This window comes from Drosophila sulfurigaster, chromosome 2R (genome assembly GCF_023558435.1).
Source record: "Drosophila sulfurigaster albostrigata strain 15112-1811.04 chromosome 2R, ASM2355843v2, whole genome shotgun sequence".
NCBI lineage: Eukaryota > Metazoa > Arthropoda > Insecta > Diptera > Drosophilidae > Drosophila > Drosophila sulfurigaster.
The window spans coordinates 18,591,114-18,614,310 of NC_084882.1; the positions used below are offsets into that span (position 1 = coordinate 18,591,114).

The 23,197-nt window shown below is 39.6% G+C and overlaps 1 protein-coding gene across 1 annotated transcript; it reads right to left on the bottom strand.

Annotated features, from left to right (window-relative positions):
• Positions 1-16,092: 16,092 nt before the first annotated feature.
• On the bottom strand, positions 16,093-16,946 carry LOC133838516 (proteasome subunit alpha type-7-1-like). The gene has a single exon (XM_062269642.1). It carries the CDS (start codon positions 16,840-16,842, stop codon positions 16,093-16,095), a length of 750 nt encoding a protein of 249 aa, XP_062125626.1. The 5' UTR covers positions 16,843-16,946.
• Positions 16,947-23,197: the final 6,251 nt, after the last annotated feature.

Below are 23,197 nucleotides of genomic sequence, written 5' to 3' on the forward strand. Positions count from 1 at the left end.
ATTTTGGTAAATGCAATTAATCTAGTATTCCCTTGTCTTGCCTGCCATAATACAACACTTTTGCTCTTGTGTTAATAACTAAGTATGCTCCTAAGTTATTTCTTTCTTTTAGATAGTTAAGCTTACGCTACTCTTCAAGTTTATACAGGGTATTACAACTATAATGCGATTCTACAGTTTCTTTAGCTGTGGCACAGTTTTAAAGTTTGTTATACTTTTGTTGTATTAAATAACAGGATATTAAAATCACTTTGTATAAAAATGGTTTAGTATCTGCTGTAATTGCTTTCTTAAAGCTTTTCTTAAATACTCCTTTGTCCCTACAGGGTATTTAAGGCTAACATTCTAACAATTAACAACACTTCAATTGCTTCTAAGTAATATGTGCTTATTTTAGAGCACCTAGTCTCGCACACCCCATAACCCTAAATATACAGGGTATTGCAGGCGTGGTGTACTTGTCGCAGTACACGGCTCCCGTGGTTGCTGTTCAGGTTGTTGCAGTTGTTACGTGCAGTTTGCCGCACATGCCCATTGTTTTGGCCAACGAAATCTGCATAAATGGGTCAACTTTTGTTGTTGCTGCCGCCGCTTGCTGGATGACGGCAACAACAACAACAGCAACAACAACAACAGTTGCAATTGCGGCAACTGCCTTTATGTACTTGTTGCAGGCTAAAGCGAAACATCGATCGAGGTGCATTGAAAGTTGTTGCTGTTGTTGCGCTGATTGTTTTAATTTCCATTCACAACTTGCAACAGCAGCATCGATTGTTGTTGTTGTTGTTGCTGCTGCTGTTGTTATTTATGGCTTGTTAGTGCTTGGCTGCAAGTCGCATATTTTGACGCCAAGTCATGGCTAAAAACTGCTATCAACACCACAGCCAATGGCAGGCCACATTCTGGGAAGAGAGCTTATATTTCCAGCATCTTTAGAGAGTGCGAATCCCGTCGTCATCGCTTGCCATCGCCATTGAGGTTGCCCCTTTGCCACTTCGATTAGAGTTGGAGGGTGTTGCGAGTGCTAAGTTCAGAGACGCTATGAAATGTGGCAACCTATGAGCTGCTGACAACATTAGGCCTCGACAGCAACAGCAATAGCAGGGGCAGCGGCAACAACATCCGCCGACAGCAACTGTTGCTGCCAATTGTTGGCTGATGACAGCAGCGAGCAGAAATTTTTCGATTCGCTTGCCATTTGTTTATTTAATTATATCTTATAATGCGAGCATATCTAATATTAAAGTATTAGTGCTTTAATTATATATTATAATGCGAGACAATTTCGATTTGGCGTCGCCACAAAGTCTGCTGCAAGCTCGGACATTGAGCTACTATAATTATAGAGAACGCTGTGCGCCATGTCACAGTTGCCACATAAATCAAAATGTTGCTGCTGCGGCGGCGGTGGCGGTGGCGGTGGCGGCGGAAAAGTCACTCGAGCGATTGCCACGCGCTTGGCTTGGCTTTCTGAAATCATAATTCTGTAGAGCGGCAGAGTGTTGCTGCAACCAGTTTGACTTTATATTGTTTTTGCTTCTATTTTTCTGTCGCTTGTTTTTTGCACAACCTCTTTTGGCATCCGTCTTTGTAATTAGGCGCTCATAATTAGTCGAGCTGAGCGATTTTTTATAACGCACTTCACATAGAAGCCACAAAGGCTGCGTTGACTCTGACTCTGACTCTAGAGCGTTGCGGCTTTAGAAAGTTTGTAAATTTGTTGATTATTAGCGCGATAACATTTAATTAGATTTTGCCAGACACCCTGGCGTTGTGAAAGGCAGCCAACCAGCAACCAGCAACTAGAAACCAGCAACTAGCAGCAAACCCATTCGCAGAGCTAAGCCAAGATTTTTGGGCACGGCTCATTAGGCAAAGCCAACAGCACTAGCTTCAGCTTCAGCTTCAACTACAACTACGACGCCAACACCAAGTGGGTTGCTTTTGCATATGAATGTTTCCGTTTGCAACCAACAACAACAACAACAAAATGTAGAAAAAGAGGTAACAAAAAATATATATACAAACTTGTAATTTATAGTACTTAAGCTGAAAGCTGCTCAGCTGCTCAGTTGCTTAGCTGGTTAACGCGGCCTTGATCGACTGTGCAACGAAGTGTGGCAGCAACGCTGTGAATGTGGCAACGTTTGTTCTGCTGATTGTTTTGTTTATTTGGCAAAGTGTTTGTTTGGCCAAAACAGCATCATAAAAACTGTAAACACGAAAATCATAAATTGCAGCTCGAGAGCAGCACCGTACTTAACCCAGTTTTACCGCAAAATGCCCATTGCAGCAAGTTGCTGGTTGCTGGTTGCACATTGCACGTTGCACGTTGCGTGCAGCGCAGCAGTTCTTTTGGCTGCCAGACAATTAGACGTCCTTGTTGTTGTGGCTTCCCCCTCCTAACAAATGCTGTCAACTTGCCACAAAAACAAAACAACACGCAAGACAAATATTGTTGGTGCATAATTCAAGAAATCAACAAAGCTATCAAAGATATTATCACCTGACGTCTGTTTTCTCATTTTGTTTTTGGGGTGGCCAAAATGCGGTAGCCAAATGACAGCAGGATGCAACACAGCCGTCAGCCAATGCAACGCGACAGTCAGCTGCTTTGTGTGTGGCTGCAACACACAGGAGGAAACACAAACACACACATGCAAATCACATAGACGACGGCTTAATCACCTGCGGGCTGATAAACGGATAGTCCGAGAGACAGACAGTCACTCAGGAGAGAGAGAGAGAGTGAGAGAGAGAGAGAAAAACAAGGGCGTGGCCAGAGACAAGCCAAGGCGACGGACTGGCTAATTTCTATAAACAAATTTCATAGCGCCCCCTACGCGAAGTGAATGAAAAAAATGTATAAAATAAAAAAGCAGCGCCAAGTTGTCTGCAAGTGTTGCACATCGCACAGATGCCAGTGCCGCGTTGCAGCAAGCCAAAGGCCAGCGACAGCAACATCAAAAACAAAAAACAATGGTGGCAGCATCATCAGCAGCAGCTGTTGTTGTTGTTGTTGCTACTGCCACAAAACATAATCTCTGGCGATATCTCAGCAGCCAGAGCAGCGGCATTCGTGTGGCTTCCTCTACGAATCCCAACAGCAATTGCGATTGCAACAGCAACAGCAGCAACAGCTGCTCCTCCTCAGCCCCTTTGCTAACTGTCTAAGTAGCTTCAGCCGCTGCCAGTTTTCCCTCCTCCAGTTGTTGTTGCTGTTGTTGTTGTGGAAGCGCCGGCGGGCCAATGCTTTGGTTTGCTTTTTTGCTCAACGTTTGCCGTTGCCGTTGCTGTTGCTGTTGCAGTTGCAGTTGCAACAGTTGCTGCCCGGTTGCCCGGTGTCCGTAACTAATAAAAATTTCAATTTGTACGCTAAACGGTTATTGACGTATTACCGCTTTGGCCACAGCCAGCTAGACAAGCTGAGATGGCCAAGAGCCATACAACAACAGCAGCAGCCGCAGCCGCTGCAGCAGCAGCAACCAACAGACAAGCAACAGCAGCAACAACAACAGAGAAGGCGCATTCGCACAAGGTAGCAGCAACGCCTTTAGTTATTGTTTCTTTTGGTGCATGCAACGCCTTCGTAATGTTTTATTCATGCCACCAACAACAGCAACCGCAACATCAGTTGGGGAGGCTTTCGCCTGACTTTTGCCAAATCCGAAAATTTGAAAGCCAATTTAATATTGTCTGCTCATTTAAGTTATGGCCCATCGTACACACAACTACGACGCCCTTGACACTGTTTGTGCCGCACCTGCAACTTGCCCGAGTGCCCGCTGTGGCAAGTTTTGTGTCACATTAAGTATACGCCACCAGTTTGTGTTTCGCTTAATCATGTCGATTTTGATATCCGGCCGCATCAGATCATCAGTCGCAATAGGCCAAATTATTGTCTATCTTTATGGTAATTATTTCCATGCTACGAGTAACTGGCTTAATTACATAACCATCGCGCAGAGAGACAAGGCGAGGCGAGGCGAGACGAGTCTTTTCCCTCCTTTCCTGCCGCGGCATACGAATTAAAGACAATTTGCTTTAGACAATACCTGAAGTACGCCTTAATGTCAAATCCAATTGTCGAGAGCCGTAGCGAAAAAAACACAACAACAAAGTAAACATAGAAAGACTAGCTAAATTTAGATGTTGCCGACGACGACAACGACGACGATGAGGCAAACAGATTATGCTCAACTCGTTCGTAATCAGTGTGAAACTCGGAACTCTTCACGATTTTTGTTTTTTTTTTTTTGGGGGTAATGACAATCGCAATGAAGATTCATTGATGGAAAAACGACTACGTGTCTGGGTATAAATAAGTATGAGTATGAGAGTCACCAGTTGCTCATTTACTTTTCAAGCAGGCAATGCTGAAAAACATTACTTGAGAAATATGTGTTTTTCAATGTGGCGACAATATGATACCCTAGCAAATGGTTTCTATAAAACAGGATGATTTTTAAATATTATTTAATATTTTACCTTTTTATAAACTGCTTTCCTGGAAAACGTTTGACTTTAGTATCATTATATTTCCATATACATAGGATTAATTTAAACTATTCATTATTTGCAAGAAAATTAAAATTTCACACGATTTTGGGGATCATTTTAGAAAAGTAAGAGGAGTATAATTAATTTCCTTATCTACCTACAATAACTAATACATATAATATTATAATGTAATAATACATGGCGCAAAACGGTTCTGCGGTAGGGGTTAATTTCTTTAGTATACAGGCTGGTATTTTTGTACTCTATAGTATATTGAATTTATCCTTTGGTATATTTTAGTACTTTTTTGTACATCAATTCGGTATATTTTAATAATAATTATTGAAAATATGTGCCACATTCTCGACGGTAGCTTTCTTACTTATTTTCTATTTATTATATCACATATTTTTATTTTTATACCCGCTACCCATAGGGTAGAAGGGTATTATAACTTTAACAGGAAATGTATGTAACAGGTCGAAGGAGGCATCTCCGACCCTATAAAGTATATATATTCTTGATCAGCGTCAACAGCCGAGACGATCTAGCCATGTCCGTCTGTCCGTCTGTGTGTCTGTCCGTCTGTCCGTCTGTGTGTCTGTCCGTCCGTCCGTATGAACACCTAGATCTCAGAGACTATAAGAGATAGAGCTATAATTTTTTGACAGCATTTGTTATGTTTGCACGCAGATCAAGTTTGTTTCAAATTTTTCCACGCCCACTTCCGCCCCCGCAAATCAAAAAAATCGAATAACAAGCCTGATTTAAAAGCTGGAGTTGCGAATTTTGGTATATACAATAATTTCTGTAGTAGTTATGATTCCTGAAAATTTGGTTGCGATCAGATAAAAATTGTGGAAGTTATTAAAGAAATACTTTTGTATGGGCAAAAACGCCTACTTACTAGGGGTCTTAGTTGTTTGGCCGACAATCTGGCACATTGTGCCGTCTATGGTATATTTTGAATGGTATACTATATCGATATACCAAACATACCATTTGGTATATTTTTTTAGTATTTTTAGTATTTTCGGTATATTTGGAAAATGATACCGCAATATTTTGCCTTTAATAAAATGGGTAGCGGGTATCTCACAGTCGAGCACACTCGACTGTAACTTTCTTACTTGTTATACTTGACTTTCAAACTAATTAAAATTTGAGGTAATAGGGACTCACTTTATTGCCAAATACAAAAGTGTATTACGTAATCGACTTCATGACTTCAACAGAACTCCTTTATCAAAACCTTAAAAAAAGTTACTTACAGTATTAAAACACATTTTAGGCTTGGAACGCGTGAGTGCAGGAAGCAATAACTAAAATACCGTTAAGCCCAAAAAAAAAACAAAAAAGTGATGCCATAAATGGGAATTGCATATGAAAACCCGGAAAGAGCTTGATTAACGACATTTGACCATAAGTACGGAGGCAAAAGTATTGTCGCCAGTTCGTCAAAACAAAGAATCCTGATTGCCTCCCACAGACAATTGCCAATTAAGGCGATTCGCGATCGTTGAAAACACATTTATTTTCCATTTAATTAACTTCCTTGAACGCTTAACATGTTTTTACATAATTATTGCAGCAGCAGCAACAACAACAACAACAGCCAACGATGGCAAATTAAATTAAACAATGACAACAACAACAACTGCAAGTTATGTAGGTCACACAACAGACAGACCAAAAAGCAAGGGAACCAGCTAAAGCAGCAGCAGCAGCAACAACAACAACAACAACGAAGCCGATCAACTGACAGAGAGACGGAGACGGGCCTTGCGACTCGACATAAAAGGCTAAACACATCCAACTGTACAATCGCATAAAGATCACGATTAAATGAGTGCGCAATTGGATCAAATTTGCGCCAAGAGTGAAGCCAAAAACTAAACGAACCAACAACAACAACAGCAACAGCAACAGCAATAAGCTGTGGAGGGACCCAAAGCTGAAGCTCTTTTTCAAATGGCTCATAAAACTGCAGGCTTGTTGCTTTGGCTCTGTTGTTGCTGTTGCAGTGTTGCATGGCAGTAAAATTGAATGCGTGTGGGTTGCAATGTGACACATACTGTCATTATTACCAGGCAACAACCTCTAGCGGCATATGCCTGCCTGCTCTGCCTCCTATGCCTGGTTGTCCAGGCTCATATTACCGAAGCTCAACGCGAGTTGGCGGCTCGTTACAGGAAAAGCTCTTTTCTGATACCCGTTACCCACAGAGTAGAGCGGCGTCAACAGCCTTCGATATATAGCCATGTCCATCTATCCGTGAGAACCCGTAGATCTCAGAGATTATAAGAGAAAAAGCTGTCTTGAATTCCTGATGCGATCGGATAAAATATTCGAAGTAATTATAAGTTAATCGCTTTGTTATATTTTAAATGAAGTAGTTTATCTATTTATCAAATATACACTTAAGTATATTTTAGAATTTTTGGTATATTTATTTAATATATTTTAAGTTTTATTCAATAATGTTTTGTTTTAATTGGTAACAAGTATCTCAGAGTCGAGCATTCTCGACTATAGCTTTTTTACTTGTTTGTCGCTGCTTTTGCTTTTCTTTTTGGCCATAGAAGCCGAGAGTCGTTGCCATAGAAATTTATGCATTATGCAATATGGCGACATTGCCATTTGTTTATATTATTTAATGAAAAAATAGCCAAAACAAATGTTGACAATGGCTGAGGATGGTGTCCAGCTTCAGCTTGTTATTAATGGCACCTGAAACTGACACAGCCAATCAGTAAAATTGCCAAGTTGGCTGTTATTAAATTTTAAACATATATTATTTAAGGGAAGAGGTGCCATGGCCAGACTCGCAGAAGCCAACTTCAACTGCGAAACAGCTTTTTACTTAAAAGTTGTTAACTTGCCGAACATATCATAAAGAAAGAGCAGTCATCTTGGCCTGTTAATAAAATGCATTATTAACAGTTTTTAACATAAAAATTAATAGAAAACTAGCAAATTTTTATCTGAAATAGCATTGTTATTTTAAAAAATGTTTTTAAGAATTCTAAAAAAGGTTTCAATTTGTTGACTGTATAATAATAACTAATAGTCGATGGCCTTAGTTGCTAGCATTCCCTTCTTTTAAAATAGTTATTATATTATTTTGTATAATAAATTAATAATAATAATAATAACTAATTTACAATCTTAGTTGAGAGTCGGACGAATAAAAACTGATTTTAAAAAGTTTACGCGAAAACAACAACACAAAAATGTCGCAAAAACGATCCCGGTTACTAAATTTTCTCAAATTAAGTAGGTCAACTTTGATATTGTAAAAATCATCAAACATATTTTAGAAGAAGCGATAGAATTTTATAAGTCACATTTCATCTCCTTTATTTAACAACTTTTTTGCCTTTTGTGACTTTTTTCTTCATTTTTTTGAGCCGTTCAGTTTTTACCAAAAGCAGATAAATATTAGTTAAAAAGATACAAGAACATAGTTGGAATTATTTCGATGTATTTATTCCGTTTTTTGTTGATGTGCTCGTACAGCCACTAAGACAATAGACTAATAGTAACTATTTTTGGAACCGACTTTTTCATTGTATAAATTAGAAATTCCAATTGCAAAATAGCATCCGAATCTATCCGAAAATTAAGTAGTGGCATTTACAATGCACTTTCAAATCCTGTTGAACTCTGCAACAATAAAACTAATTGTGTGGCCCGATTTCTGGGACGCAGACACAACGAGAACGCGACAACGAAGACGACGACGACGATGACAATGACGATGAAGAGCCAAGTGCCAAGTGCCAGGAGATCTATGGTGTTAATTGAAAGGCATGCCAGGCTAGTCGCCATGCAGCTGGCCAACAGTTTGCTTCTTCTAGTGAAAGCCAAGGAAGCAGCAGCAGCAACAACAACAGAAACGAGTGAACAACGTGCAACGTGCAACATTGCCACTGATTAGCCAGTAGCTGAAGCTGGCCATTTGGCTCGCACCTTGGCAAATGGCAATAAATTTTGCACTTGAAATAAAAAGTAATGTTGGAAATTGTAACATAAAGCAACTGTCACACATAAAAAAATCAAACGAGTGCAGAGACCAGGTTGCAACTGCAACTGCAACTCCGTTTGCCAAGTCCAAGTGCGGCAAGGAATTTTCAGTTGCAGTTGCAGCCGTTGACTGACTTGCAACTGTCACTTTTTTGGCCAAGTTGCATGTCCACGCCAATTGCTACCATTTTCATTTCGTTTGCCGCGAAATGTTGACAATTTTATTTTGGTTTTTCTCTAAGATTTCATGTGTGTGTGAGTGTGTGTGTGTGTGTGTGTGTGTGTGTGCAACATTCACCCAAAACGGGCGTCGACGACTGCGTGGGCTGCGCTTAGTGAAAATTTGCAAAAATATTTGGTCAAAATGTAAAAGTTATTGGCAACAGCAGCCAGAGACCGAAGACCGGAGTGGCAATGGCAACGGGAACGGCAGCAGTGGCATCGTCGTCGCCGTCGTCGTCGTCGCAGTCGTCTGGCAAATGTTAATTTACGATTTCAATTTGGCGGACGCTGCAACGGCTGCAGCATAATTTATGCGCCTTAATTGAACCGGCTCATGGTCTGGACAATGCGCAGCAGTCAGAGTCAGAGTCAGAGTTAGAGCTACAGTTAGAGAAGCGGGTGGCATGGCGGTTGCTTGCAACAACTTGAACTTCAAAGAGCGCACTAAGTTATGACATGAAAGTCGGTTAGTCACGTCTGCAACATAGTCGACGTCGACGTCGTCGTCGTCGTCGTCGTCGTCATGATGCATTTGACACACATTCGAATCGAGTTGCAGCTTCGATGGATTGCCGTTTTGCCCAAGCTTGTGTGAGCTTGTTCCAGCGCTCAAGGTCAGCTCGAGTGCCGTGACGCGCAGCTTTTGTCAGTGAGCGAAGCGCAGCACAGCACAAAAACTCGATATGATTTTAAGCTAAGCTTGTGGCTAATTCAAGGGCAACACAGCTGCGGGAGTTATATATTGTCTGGCTGCCGTTCGTTTGCAGCAATTTATTTCAATTAGAAACTCGTGTGCGGCCAGAGCCGAACAAAAGGGGGGCAGCAACAAGAGATATAAATGAGTTTGTAATTGAAAAAATGCCTCATTAAAAGGCTGTTAAACTTGAGCTATAGCTGCATTCATTCGCATATGTTAAGCAGTTAACGAACCGTATGCAGATGTCGATATAAGGAAGTTATTTTTGGCTTTTTCGTTGGGCTGACCCAACAACCTTCAAACAACTTTCGTCTGGCAATTCGAATCCCAAAAGGCAACACCTTTCATGCACCTTTCGCTGCATAGCTGCAAGTTAGTCAGGCATATCAGGCTGCAGCAACAGGCTGTGGTGAGTGCTTTCTAAAGTGCATTACGGCAAAATGCAATGCGAATCTCAGCTAATAAGCCGCGCCACACAAATCTTGACCATAATAATGCAAATTGAGCAACTGTTGCAACTTGTTGCAACCGATCATGATTGTAATGATAATGATAATGATGATGCAATGCGAGACCCAAATCAACTGTGCAAAATAACAGCAATTGCCCAAGTGTAACTGTGTGTATTTGTGAATAACAAAAGCCGAATGGAGAGTGGAGAAAATCATAAGTAAATACTGTTGCAACCTAACTGCGATTGCGACTGTGGCAGGCGGGGTAATGGCCCTCTATTATTGTTAACTCGATTTGGACAAACACAGAGCGTCAAATTATTGTTATTATTTCCGCCTCGCCAACAAATTGGCAGCCAAAATACAAAATAGAAAGACTCGAAATTGGGCGCATAAAATTGGCATGCCACAAAGTCTGCTTTTGCTGTTGCTGTGGCAACATATGTCTATGTGTTTAATGGATAAATGGCAAAAAAGCATTTTTTGCGGCTCGTTTCGTAGCTGATACAAATCAATCATTATGCTTTTTGAGGCACAGCATAATTTGTACCCTTTTGCTTGTTTTCACTTCCTATTAAATTATATTTGGCATTTAACGTTGCCAAAGTGGGCGCTCCACCACCTCCACCTCAACCATCACCGCAACTGGGACCACAACAAATTGACATCAATTACACGACAAGCGACTCCTGGTTGAGCCGAGGGCTTTTGTCTGCCAGTACCAGCCTCTAGGAGTCCAAGTGGGCGCGGCGGCTTTGACGGCTTTTTGGGTTGCATTTGACGCGCGTCCAAAAAACGTTGCCAACTTCACAAAACAGTTCACAAAGTGCCAGGCTCTCAACGTGATTGAGTAATTTCGATTGTCTTGTGGCAGAAGTTTATCAAGCCAAATAATATTAACGACATGCCCCGACATCGTTGCTGCTGCTGCTGCTGCTGCTGTGCAACAACTGCAACCAAAGTCTCTTTGCAAAGCAAAAGGCCAAAAGAAAGGCAAATAATGCGACTGCCGCACGTCATTTTTGGGTGGGTCGGTGTTCACTTCTCTCTGTTTTCCCTCATCTTTCTACTTCTTTCATTTTTATTTTGGGTGTCACAACGTTTTTAATTATGCTCCTGCCAGCTACCAAAAAGCTATTGAACTGCAAGTCAGCCTGGGCAACTTTACAAAATCACAAAAAATAAATTGCTTTCAGCCTGATTGCATGCTGCTGCTGCTGTTGCTGTTGCTGTCCGGCTGCCTCATCGAAGGGAGTTCAAATTGTTAATGCATATTAATCATGCGGCAAGTCGCATGTGTTGCATTCTGAGCGCATGTGTGTTGCATTTGCAACACACGTCTCTCCAGAGAGATACTCTAGATTAATTCGCAACTTTATTACTGACTGCATCCGCTGTGGCTTTACATTAATCTCATTTTCAACGAGAAAGTGCAGTTAACGGATCGAGCATTCAACTTTATATGATTCTTCTTCGGTGTTTTTTTTTTTTTGTTATCGAATAACTCATCAATTGCTCGCATTGACACAAATTTATCATCGTGCTTGTAATTCAATACGTGTCAATTATCGTTCCTAAATCAAAAATGCTCAACGGCAGCATACACCCTGTACATGGCGTTTAAAAGAGGGAGTATTATATTTTGAAAGTAAGCTTTGGTAAAGTTGCTTACTTTTTGTCCGTTAATCTTTACAGCACTTAAATTAAATTATCGGGCTCACTACTTAACGCTTAAGAAAGTCATTATTACGCACTACTAAAAACTTAAATAAATTAATCATTGTGTACAATACAACACTTCAAATAAAGAAGTATCCATAAGAAAATATAAGGAAATCGACAATAAAGCATCAGTTGTGAGCGAACGGCGCTAAAATAAGCATTGTAAAATAGAATAAGCTTATTTAATTTGTAAAATTTAAACCTAATAAAAGAAAATAAATATAATATCACCCTTCTTCACTTTTAATATTTATTCTACATAATAATAATAATCATTATTCAGAGACTTAAACTATTTCTATTTACTATTCATAAAGTTTATAATTTTCTTTTCTATATTTTGAAAATTTCTTAATTATTTTTAATTTTATTTATAAATTGATAATCTGTCTAATCATTACATTTAGCTATCTCCAAAACTTCGTGATAATTAGATAATATGTAGAAGTAAAAGCTAAGTTGAAAAGAAACTTACCATGATATCTTCTAACTTTATGCCATCACTTTGTACAAAACTCTTAATATTATATCAATAAACTACCTGAATAAGTTGCACAGCGTATGTCGCAGTCGAGCATCCCCGACTGCCGCATTCTTTTCTCATACATTTTAAAGCGTTGCCCTTTTGCGGCTTATGCAATTTACTGGGTCAACTTTGGGGCAGCACCTGGAAGTAAACACGACGTGCTGTGCACATTTTCAACAGCGCTGTACGATCTGATGATGGCGCATATCAAATTTCACACTGATCGAGCGTCGTCTATATACCACATACCTTTTAAAGCCTTTTAAAGACCATTATCAATGCCCCCAAAAGCTCGAAGTACAAATTAATGAGGCAAGCCGTGAGTGCGCCTTCCTTTTTTCTGTTTTTTTTTTTTTTGTTCGGTTTTTTTCGATCAACCAGCAGATTGAATGATACAAAACAGTTAATAACATTAACAAGAGTACGAAGTAGTTGGTTGCAGCTGTACAAGGTCAGGCTGCGTAAAATTATTAATTAAATCATTAACGTAATAAATTATTTATTAAGCGATCCATTGAGATATGGCCACACAGTTGGAGTCGCAGTCGAAACATCACGCATGAGTCATTACATGGCAACAAATAGCTGGCAATGTGCGAAAATGCTGCAATTAGCATGTTGCAGCGGTGCAACAGCAACAGCAACAGCAATAGCAACAGCAGCTGCTGTCAGCGCAAAGTTGCAAGGTAGCTGTGAAAACACTTTCCCAATCATCACAAAAGCCATTCAAACGCTTTTCAACTGCACGCGCGCTGTGGCGGCGTATGTATCTGCCAGATACATATTGTGTTGATATATTAATGATGATTTCTCGTTTTTGGTTCGTGTCTATTGAATTGCATGATTCAACATCACACACACAATGTGTGCGGCTCTCTCAACTTAACTCAACTCTACTCAACACAACTCAATGGTAGCTGCGTATCTGTTTACACCATTTGCAGTTTGTATCTGTATCTATAACTGCAGCTATCGCATCTCGTGCTGCTGCCTTTTGCTTTTTGGGGGGCGTCAATTTGGTAATCCAATTAACGCGCCTGCATCACAATTTTCATTCAAAATCAACAAGAAATTTGTATTTAATGCCAAAGGCACATAAACATCACAAAGAATATTCAAATACTCTTACTTATCACGAGCAAGCGCGAAAATTTGCAGAAAACGCAGTTGTGCAATCGAAAAGATGAAGAGAAATGAAAGAGATCTCTTTTTGATCTCTGATATATGCCCGTTGGAATGATCTAATAATATTTGGCAGCTACCTGCGAAGGTCACTCGAAAATAGATGTGGCGTATATTTAAATAAATAAATAGATGCCCCAAATTGCCAATTTGATTTGGCAATAGCAAAAATATCTTTCACTCTGCTCTATATTAACACATAATATTGAATGGCTATATTTATAGTATAGTCAAAAGGCAGACAACGTCTCTGAGTGAGTCACCTTTTGACGTCGCCGTCTTTTGCCATCGTTGAGTGATTTGTTGTTTGAAGATTTATTCATGGCGAAAAGCGAAAAGCGTGAGTATTGCCGAGGCATTAGCTGCGCGAGACATTTGACACTAAATGCAATTTAAAGGCAATAAAACAAAGCGCAAAATCCATTTAAATAAATGCTCATTATGCATGCGGCGTCATATCTCGAGAACGGCTCAAGAATTGCTTAAAAACCAAAAAAACAAAAAAAATGAAAAACTACAAAAATTTGCATACAAGGGGCCAGGTAAGATGGAGACTGACATGAGATGCAAAAGGGAGTGCCATGTCTGCAAAGGTTTATTTTTTATTTTATTTCTGTTTTTTTTTTTTTGAGTGAGTTCTTGGAGGCCTCGAGGTGACAACGACGCCTGACACACTGACTGACTGACTGACGAATCTGGAGAGTTGAGGTAGCGAGGGCAGCGCTTAATTGATTAATTGCAAAACAACAGCACAACACGATTTGCATTTGGATTTTCAGATTTTGTTTTTATTTGTTCGTATTTGGGAATTTCGCAGTGATTTTAGAATGCAATTGGAACTGTCAATTTGCATTTAATTCGGCGAAAATAAATTGCCGACTGACTCACGACTTGGCTGCGGGGATTTGCGGCCTGCCTGGCAATGCCAATTTTGGATTTAAATGCTTCCACAAGGCTGCAAGATTACTGCCCAGATACGACGACGAGAACGAGTATTCACGTAAAGCAATTTGATTTTCAGTTGCAATAATTCAATTTGTTATTGTTGATGCGTATTGATTTGCATCATTGACAGGCTATTAATAATATATGTATATGTATATGTATGTATGCGCAGTCTTTAAAGCCGATTGACCTTTCACTCGCTTGCGTTGACCTTGGCAACAAGTCGGATAATGCAACCGATTACAAGCGTGGCAACAAACAAAAAGCTCACATTGTTTAGCAACCAACTGGTCAACAAAGTGTCGACAAAATGAAGCAGATAGGCTGCGGTTTTTAATCAATTCAAATGCACACAACACACTACAAAATAGTACAATCGACAAGCCGAGAGTGGTAATGTAATAGCCACAGCAACAACAACAGCAACAATAACAATAAACAACCGAATGGGAAAGTGTTAAAAATCTGATTATCATGCGGTGGCGCTGTTTTTCACATGCATGCACATTTTTCTTCCCTCTGGTTTTGCATGCCAAGTCGTCGTCGTCGTTGTCGTTGTCGTCGACATCGTCGTTGTTGCTGTTGTTGTTGTCGCAGGTAAATGAACTTATAATTGGCCATAGACTACACTCCTCTTGTTGCCATTGCCACAACGCAGCACAGCAGTCGACATGCATGCAGCAACAACGAAAGCAACTAACATACAATAAAATTGCTTGATGTACTTACGGCAATTGTTGCATACAAGTCATTTTAACACTTTTTGATTTCGATTGAGTTCACTTTTTATGGTCTATCGATTATCACGCAATTTGGCAATAGCTATAAAGCTAATGAGATCGTATAGCATCTGCAAATTTGCATGACGATGTCGTAAAATGGTTTGCCGAATTTCATGGTTTCCCCAAAAAATTGATGTTTTATATGCCATTCTCTATGCTGGAATTAATTGCTTTAGGATAAATTAAAGACATTAATTGTATATCCTGCTGTTAGGATTCGCTATTAAAAACGAGTAAGAAAGCTACAGTCGAGTATGCTCGACTGTGAGATACCCGTTAAACTTTTTAAATGAAAGCTAAACAGTTACCAATTATAAGTTACCAAACTAATGGAATCATGACTGTAGTTATTTTCTGTATGTACCAAAAATCACGGCTGTATGTTCAAAATTACGGTTGTTATTGGATTTCTTTCAAATTATATCTTTATCCATTATTCTCTCTCAGATCTAAGTATTCATACGGAGGAACGGACGTTGAAGCCAATAAAAAATATTATATACATATATATGTGTATAAAGGGGTCTGAGATACCTCCTTCTGCCTGTTACATAAATTTCTAGCAGGCATAAGTTATAATACTATTCTACCAGACTTCAGAAACTGAAATAAATTTGAAATTTAACTAAATTCAATAAACAAATTAAGAAAATCCTGCTGAACATTTAAACAGCCTTTGAGAAAATGTTTCAACTCTTTTCTCCTAACTGCTTAATAAAATACCTAGACATTCAAATAGGTCTCTATGATATAAACTATCTTTAAGATACCATTAAGATTGCAGAGTAGTTTACATTGATTTTGATATCATTTCTTCTTAATAAAAAATCTAGTATGCAACTAGAATTGGATAATTGCGACTATTATAAACAACTAATCTATATTCTTCTAATTTACAAAAAAAAACGTGTAGAGACTTTCCATTGTTTCAAATAAAATCTGAAAATATTTCATGTTTTAATGTTTTTTGACAATAGTCAAATATGCAAAGTGGTTTTCTATTTTGAAATGCATAAATCGATTCTTTTCTTTGAGATACTACTTCTTCTGTTTTTTCTTCTCTAGTTCCGCTTCCTTCTCCTTCTCTATGATGCCGATGTACTCGTGAATAACACTCTGCTCGAGTAGTTGCTGAGGCTTGTCCCTTTCCATGATAACGACATCCAAAGTATTGTGACTCAACTGGGCCACCTCGAGCAGACCTTTAATAGCCATCTTCGCGGCATCACTAGCAGCCTTCATATCCTCCTCTCGATAGTGTTTCTCGAAGAATTCTCGCACAATATTATCGTATCGTCCCGTTGCGAGGGCCTTGTACTCGTAATAAGCGCCAGATGGTTGAGTTTTGAATAGATGCGGCGAGCCATCAGAATCGAATCCTCCAATGATACACGAAATGCCAAACGGACGACGTCCATTACTCTGCGTATAACGTTGCTTGATGCATGCCAGATATCTGGTTATGTACTCCACGCTAACAGGATCCTCCACATTGAGACGATGACTCTGACACTCGATCTGAGCGCGATTAATCAGAATGCGTGCATCGGCAGTTAGGCCAGCAAAAGCCAATGCCACATGATGGTCGAGAGCGCAAACTTTGCGCACCGTGCGGTCCTCCTGCAACCTGGCTCCGGACTTCTTTTCCACGCCAAGAACAATACAGTTGGCACCACGAACGCCAACAGCTGAAAGACCTCTCCTGACCGCCTCCTGTGCATATTCCACTTGCAGCAACTGACCGTCGGGTGAAAAAGTGGTTATAGCACGATCGTAATGAGAAGACATCTTTACGTATTTTCAATTGTGACAGTCAAAAGAGAATATATTTTAGTAGGGTTCTCTTTCCTAATTTTACTTAATGCAGTGCTGCTTTGTGTTAATCGAAATCGAAAAGCTCATCGATTCGAATGGTGAAGGTTATGGCTGAACGATAAGGAAACTTTTTTATCGTAAAATATGTCATCGCTAATAAGGAGAATTTCTCCAATCAAATAAATCATTCAATTAAGGCATCAAGCGAACCGGAGACTTGTGCAAACTGAAACAAAAAGCAGCGAATTATTTATTTTGCTAAACTCAGTGCTACATTTTTGTACCAAAATTGTGAAAATCTGTGAAAAGATAAGCGAATCTGACAAGAATATATTATCGCTAATAAGCTGAATTTCTCCAATCAAATAAATCATTTAATTGAGGCATCCATCGGAGAATTGTGTAACATTGTGTATCAGACTGCAACTGCAAAGATCAGCGGTTTATTTATAATGTTTTCTTTAATATTTTGCTAAACTCAGTGCTACATTTTTGTATCGAAATTGAAAAGCTGACAAAAGTTGAATGCTATTTAACTTTCTGCGAAGCGATAAACCAATCTGACAAGAATATATCATCGCTAATAAGAATTTTGTAAATCAAATAAATCATTCAATTGAGGCATCAAGCGAAACGGAGGCTTGTGCAACATTGTGTGGCAGGCTTGCAGCAGCAGCAGTTTAATTAAAATGTCGCTGCATGTGGCAGTCAATTTTTCAGCACATTTCAATATTTATCGCAGCTGCCAGGGCAAAGCAAATAAAATGATAAATATGCGCCGATATATATTTTGTGCTGTCCATTGTTGTCGATAACACATACAAAAAGCCGAGTAGCCAAGTTTGCAACTGCCACTGCCACAGACCCATTGCAGCCGCTAAGCAAATGATAATAAACTTTCACGCCCATTAATTGGCTTTGCGTGTTTTTTTTCGTTTTTTTTCTTGTTGTTGCTTTCTGTAACTCGCAAATGGACTGTGGACGTCGACAATGACGTCGAAGTTGGCGCTGCGCTTGGGCAGCTTTTGTTGTTGTTGTTTTTCGTTTTTATTGCATGTAATTCGTCAGCATGCTATGGGTAGTAATATTATGGCGGCAGCCATGAAGCCTGCAAAATGCAATGCCATGGCACAGAAAACAGCACAAAAAAAGGTCATAAAACAACGGCAAACAAAAGTAAAAACACTTTCACTGCAACCTTGAGATAACTCCCAGTGGCAAGTTGGCAGCAGTTGGACGCATCGTCTGTCAATGGGTCACTTGCACGTACATCAACCTCAGCATCAGCATCACCATCTGACTGATGTGGCCAATTAACCACATTTGTTTCTGCCTCGTTACATAGTGATTTCATTTCAAGTTCGATTACGCAAAAGTTCTCTTTTGGTCAGGACGAAAAGACAAAAGACTTAGGCAACAAACTCGTTTCGTTTCGTACACATCATGCTGCATCTGCATGCTGTGCCACATGCTGCATGCTGTATGCGCTTGCATGCTGCCTATTGAAACGAACTAAATTAACAAAATCATATATCACCGGATACTTCGGCGACCTCCCAGCGCGTTGACTCCCCTCGAGTGGCCGCTTGTTGGCTGCCCTGATTTATGTCTTGCCACAAATGAAATGAATTGTGTAACCCTTTTTTTGCCAGGCCAGACCAAGTAAGTAGGTATGCAGCAAGTTAACGCGAATTTCTTGTTTTTGATCGTGGGCAGCATCAGCAGCATCTCATGATGATGATCAGCAACAGGAAGGCAGCCTGCTGCATCTCAGCATCAAGGAGTTGTTGCTTCTGCTGCTGCTTATCGCTGCTGAATGGCGGCTCATCTCGAGCACGTTGCGGCCATAAAGCAAATCAAATTGCAACAATTGTTGGTAATATGTTAATAAATTTCATCTGCTTCCCTTTTTTTTTGGGAGTCCTCATCATCATCTTCACTTTCATTAAGCAGAGTGAGCGATTCTGAATGTGGTTCGTTTACGCCGAATTTATTACAAACTTGCAATGAGATAACAATCGCAGTCAGACCTACGCAATATCAACTTGTATTACGCTGATTATTATTCCCCTTATTTGGTTAACTTTCCAAAAAAAAACAGCTGCCAGACTGACAGAAAGATCGTATCGATCAAAGCTTGCAGCTTTTTGCGTCGTTCAAGTCTATTGACAATGGGAAATTTTTGAATTCCAGAAAACTATTTAATGCCATAATTAAAGCCATGACTAATCAGATTCCCAAGGCTTTGTGTTGCTATTGAATTGACATAAATATTTAGTAGATGAATGCTAAAAGCTGGGCAGGTACTCAAAAGGGGAGAGTTCAATCTTCAGCTATATGCGCAATTCCATTTAATTGAAAGCAATTTAAACTTATATCTAACACGAGTGAAATAATGTTGAATTAAGTGATTAAAACAATGACTAAGGTTTCTGTGAATTGACATAAATATTTAGTAGTCATATGTTAAAGGTAGACAAAGGGCAGAAATTCTACTTAATAGTGCATGAAATAATGTTGAATTTAATGATTAAAACAATGACTAAGTATCTTTTGAATTGACATAAATCTTTGTTATGCTAAATCTCAAAGTTTTTCAAAGGGCACAGGTCATCTCCCTTCACTAAGTAATTAGAAGTAATTTAATGGAATTGTGTTTAATTTGATGACTAAACAGAATGCAAAATATTTAGCAGCTGCATGCTAAAGACGCACATTGTGCAATATTTAATTGCAAATTGATTTTTTTTGGCTAGAAGCTCATCTCATCATCGTTAAACTATGCGCGTAATTACTTATTGCTTATAAAATCAAATAATAATTATTAAAGCCACAAGCGAATAATGATCGGGCGACCGCATTCGAAATTGAATTGAAACAAAAGGCGGCGACCGCAAAAGTTCTCATGCTTGTCAAATTGACAACGATCAGTCAATGTGTTTGTTGGCCAAGCGCAAGCGCAAGAGTAAATCGTAAAGCAAGTTGCAAGTTAACTTATGAGTATTAGCCAGGCAGTTTGGCATTTTAGCCAAATATGGCGCGGGATTTGAGCGGCGATTTATGTGAATTGTGCGAGATTTTGGCAAATGTTGCGCCAGTGTGTGTGTGCTGAATTGACTTGTTGTTCGTTGAATGCAACGTGCAACATGCAACAATGACCGACACGACTTGACTTATGTATGTATGTGCAGTCGAGTGCGACTAATACAAAACTTTATGGCTCAAATCGCATTTGCTCGCATCAGAACAAAATCAGCTTATGCCCAACTGACAGACAACAGCGAACAGTAGCCCTCTGTTAACTTTTCTATTTTCGAAACGAAAAACGAAAAAGAGAAACGCACTCGCTGCAGTCATAAACTTGGCTTAGGCATTAAGGCTTAGGAGGCGTAGGCTGAAAAGCTAAAAAGAGCTTGAGTTGTGTTGGCTTAGGTCAAGGCAAAGGTGCATTAACTAAATGCAGGCACTGTTCAGGCACGACCTTGATTCCTTTCGCGGGGGCCACGCACAACAACTTAATTTACCCATAATGAGAATCAGCTGGTTGACTGACTGACTGACTGACTCTCACAAACAAGCGTTGCTGATTTACCACATCGCACCACAAAAAAAAAAGGTAAGAGAGTGCTCAACTGTGAGATACCCGCTAACTATTTTTAATAAAAGCGGAACAGTGCTGTATTATTCTTATAATGTAGCAAATTAATATTCCAAAATAATACCAAGATATGCTCAAGTCTATAGTTGGTATGTTGATATGTTACTACATTACAAATATACCAAATTGCCAATAGGTGTAGTTGATTCTACTACATTCTAAGTATTGTCAAATTGTCAATGTAGAGAAAAATTCAGTTGGTATATATACCAAATTGCCAATTTACCGAAAATATAAATGAAGACCGAAGTCTACAGTTGATATATTGAATTACTACTATAGTACATTTCAAATATACCACATCGTGAATATACCGAAAAAGTATGCAAATATACGGAAGGCGTTATTAAATATATCAAAATACTACTTTCCTTTAAATATACCAAATTGTCAACTTCGAAGAAGCCTCCCTTTTCCTTTTACATACATACCCTTCTACGCTATGGTTAACGGGTATTGAAAGGCAAGGCGACGCTCCTTTTCGTTGTAATCCTGTAACCATGAATTATGTGGCCCCAACCACAAAACCATTTAACAAAATGCATAACCACAATGCAAACCAAAAACGAACGAACGAGGCGAGCCAACCATAATCATTGTAGAACCTTGAAGTGCATTTTTAATGCCAGTGCTTGTCTGATAAGATTAAGTCATGAAAAGGCTGCGCCCAACACACACAGTTGTTAGCAGCTCAGCTCAGACATAGGCAGGGTGAAGAGGGGTGGAGAGGGGCGCGTACTGTTTGCGAAAGTGCTTAGGTTAGGGTCTCAAGTGTGTCTACATGACTCTCACTTTTAGGCCAAAGGAATGAGTTTCAATTGAGCGTTGGCCAGAATGGCAAAGCACTTTCCTGTGGCACGACAACCGACAACAACAACAACAACAATCGAGTAACAACAATGCGAACAACATTTTTAATGTACATTTAAATGTCGATTTTGCAAATTGTTGCCTGTTGTTGTTCAATTTCAATTATGTTCGTTGCGCAATGCGTTGAAATTGCGCGTACTTTTATTTTCGTGCATGTTTACGTTGAGCTTGATTGTTGTTGCTGTTGCAGTTAGCCAAAATAGTCATTGGCTTTTGTCTTTCAGTTTGTGGCTATAGCTTTGGGCCGCCAGCAAATTGTTTCCGCCTCTTGCTTACTTAATTGTCTTGAACAACATAATTTCGGCCACATTTACTAGCAAGCGCCAAAACGAACAACAAACATTGCTAGCTGCCAACGAATTTTATGTAAGTTAATTTTAATTTGTTGTACGAAAACACACAACATACGAAAGTCTTGGCCTGCCAAATTCTCAGCAGGATTGAGGGCGGCAGCGAGGGTGGCAAAGACACGCTTTGATGACGACCCAAAAAAACAAACAAAAAGCAGACAACAACAGTACGAGTAAGAGCAACTACAGAAAATGCCAATTCATGCAGTTTAAAACATTTGTTCGACATTTCAAAAAAGCGGAATTCAATGGCTCCACAACAAAAGAAAGAAAGGCATTCGAGAGGTCTCAATTCCAGCTCCCGCCCGGAACGAGGTTGTTGACCTTGTTGTCGTCGTCGTCGTCGTCATCCACATTCACCGCCATCGTCATCGTACTTCGATATCTCCTCCTCCTCAGCACGTGAAGAGTGCGCGACTAAGTTTTGTCCAGCCGGCAATTAACTTATTTTTGCAGCTGACTAAGACAAGCTGTAGATGTAGCTTGAGCTGTGCCACTGATTGCAATCACCCCAAAACACCCGAATCACCCCATCGACATGCCACACAAGTTGCCCCCGGTCTCTGCGACGCTGTCTGGCGCATTTCAATTTGATTTCGATATATCTTTAAAATGGCTCAGAGCCACCTGATGCTAGTCGTAGCAGCACGTGCTGCTGCTGTGGGGAGAAGCCACAAAATGAATTTGCCATAACATACTTTGGCTATGACTCAGGAGATGAAGTCGTTGTTCTAACTCGAAAATATAGTCATCTATATGTGTGAGTGTTTGTAATCTTCTGCATCGCTAAATCATCGACATGCAAAACGCTGACTAACCAAATGAGACGGCCAATGAAATGAAATGGATCGCAGACAGATCGCAAGGCATTTGGAAAGTACTACTCGAAAGACACAACCGAATTGCCAATGTGCTTGCTTGCTCTTGTTATACTATTGTTGCTTGTTTTTTGCTCTCATTGTTGTTGTTGTTACTATTGTTGCGATTTCCGCGAAATGTTTGCCATGATTCACTGAACAGACTGCGGCTTGTTCGTCGTCTCGTAGTTGTCCGTACTTGTGTACTCGTAATTTATATGTAGATTATGGCAACAACAAAAAAAAAAAAAGAAGAAAAAACTCAACCATATGCTCAATTTGATTTTCAACTGTCAATATGTTTGTTAGCATTGTCATTTCGCAATTGTGATGGAAAGTTGCAGCGATTGCAGCAATTGCCAAGTCACTCGACTCTTGTTGCTGCTGTTGTTGATGTTGTTGTTATAACCGCCTGACCTAAGACACAACAAACAACAACAGTAACAACAACAACAGTAAAGAAAAGAAAAACACAAATCTAGACAGACGTCAACTAAAACAAGCAGCATTGACTGATCTGATACCCTGTAAATAGCGAGCTTAAGAAAGTAATGTACCATAACTTTGAACAACACTTTAGAAATACGAACGAA

What these genes read in the sequence shown, in the direction of transcription:
- LOC133838516 (XM_062269642.1), bottom strand. Translation starts at nt 16,842, where the DNA reads ATGTCTTCTCATTACGATCGTGCTATAACCACTTTTTCACCCGACGGT.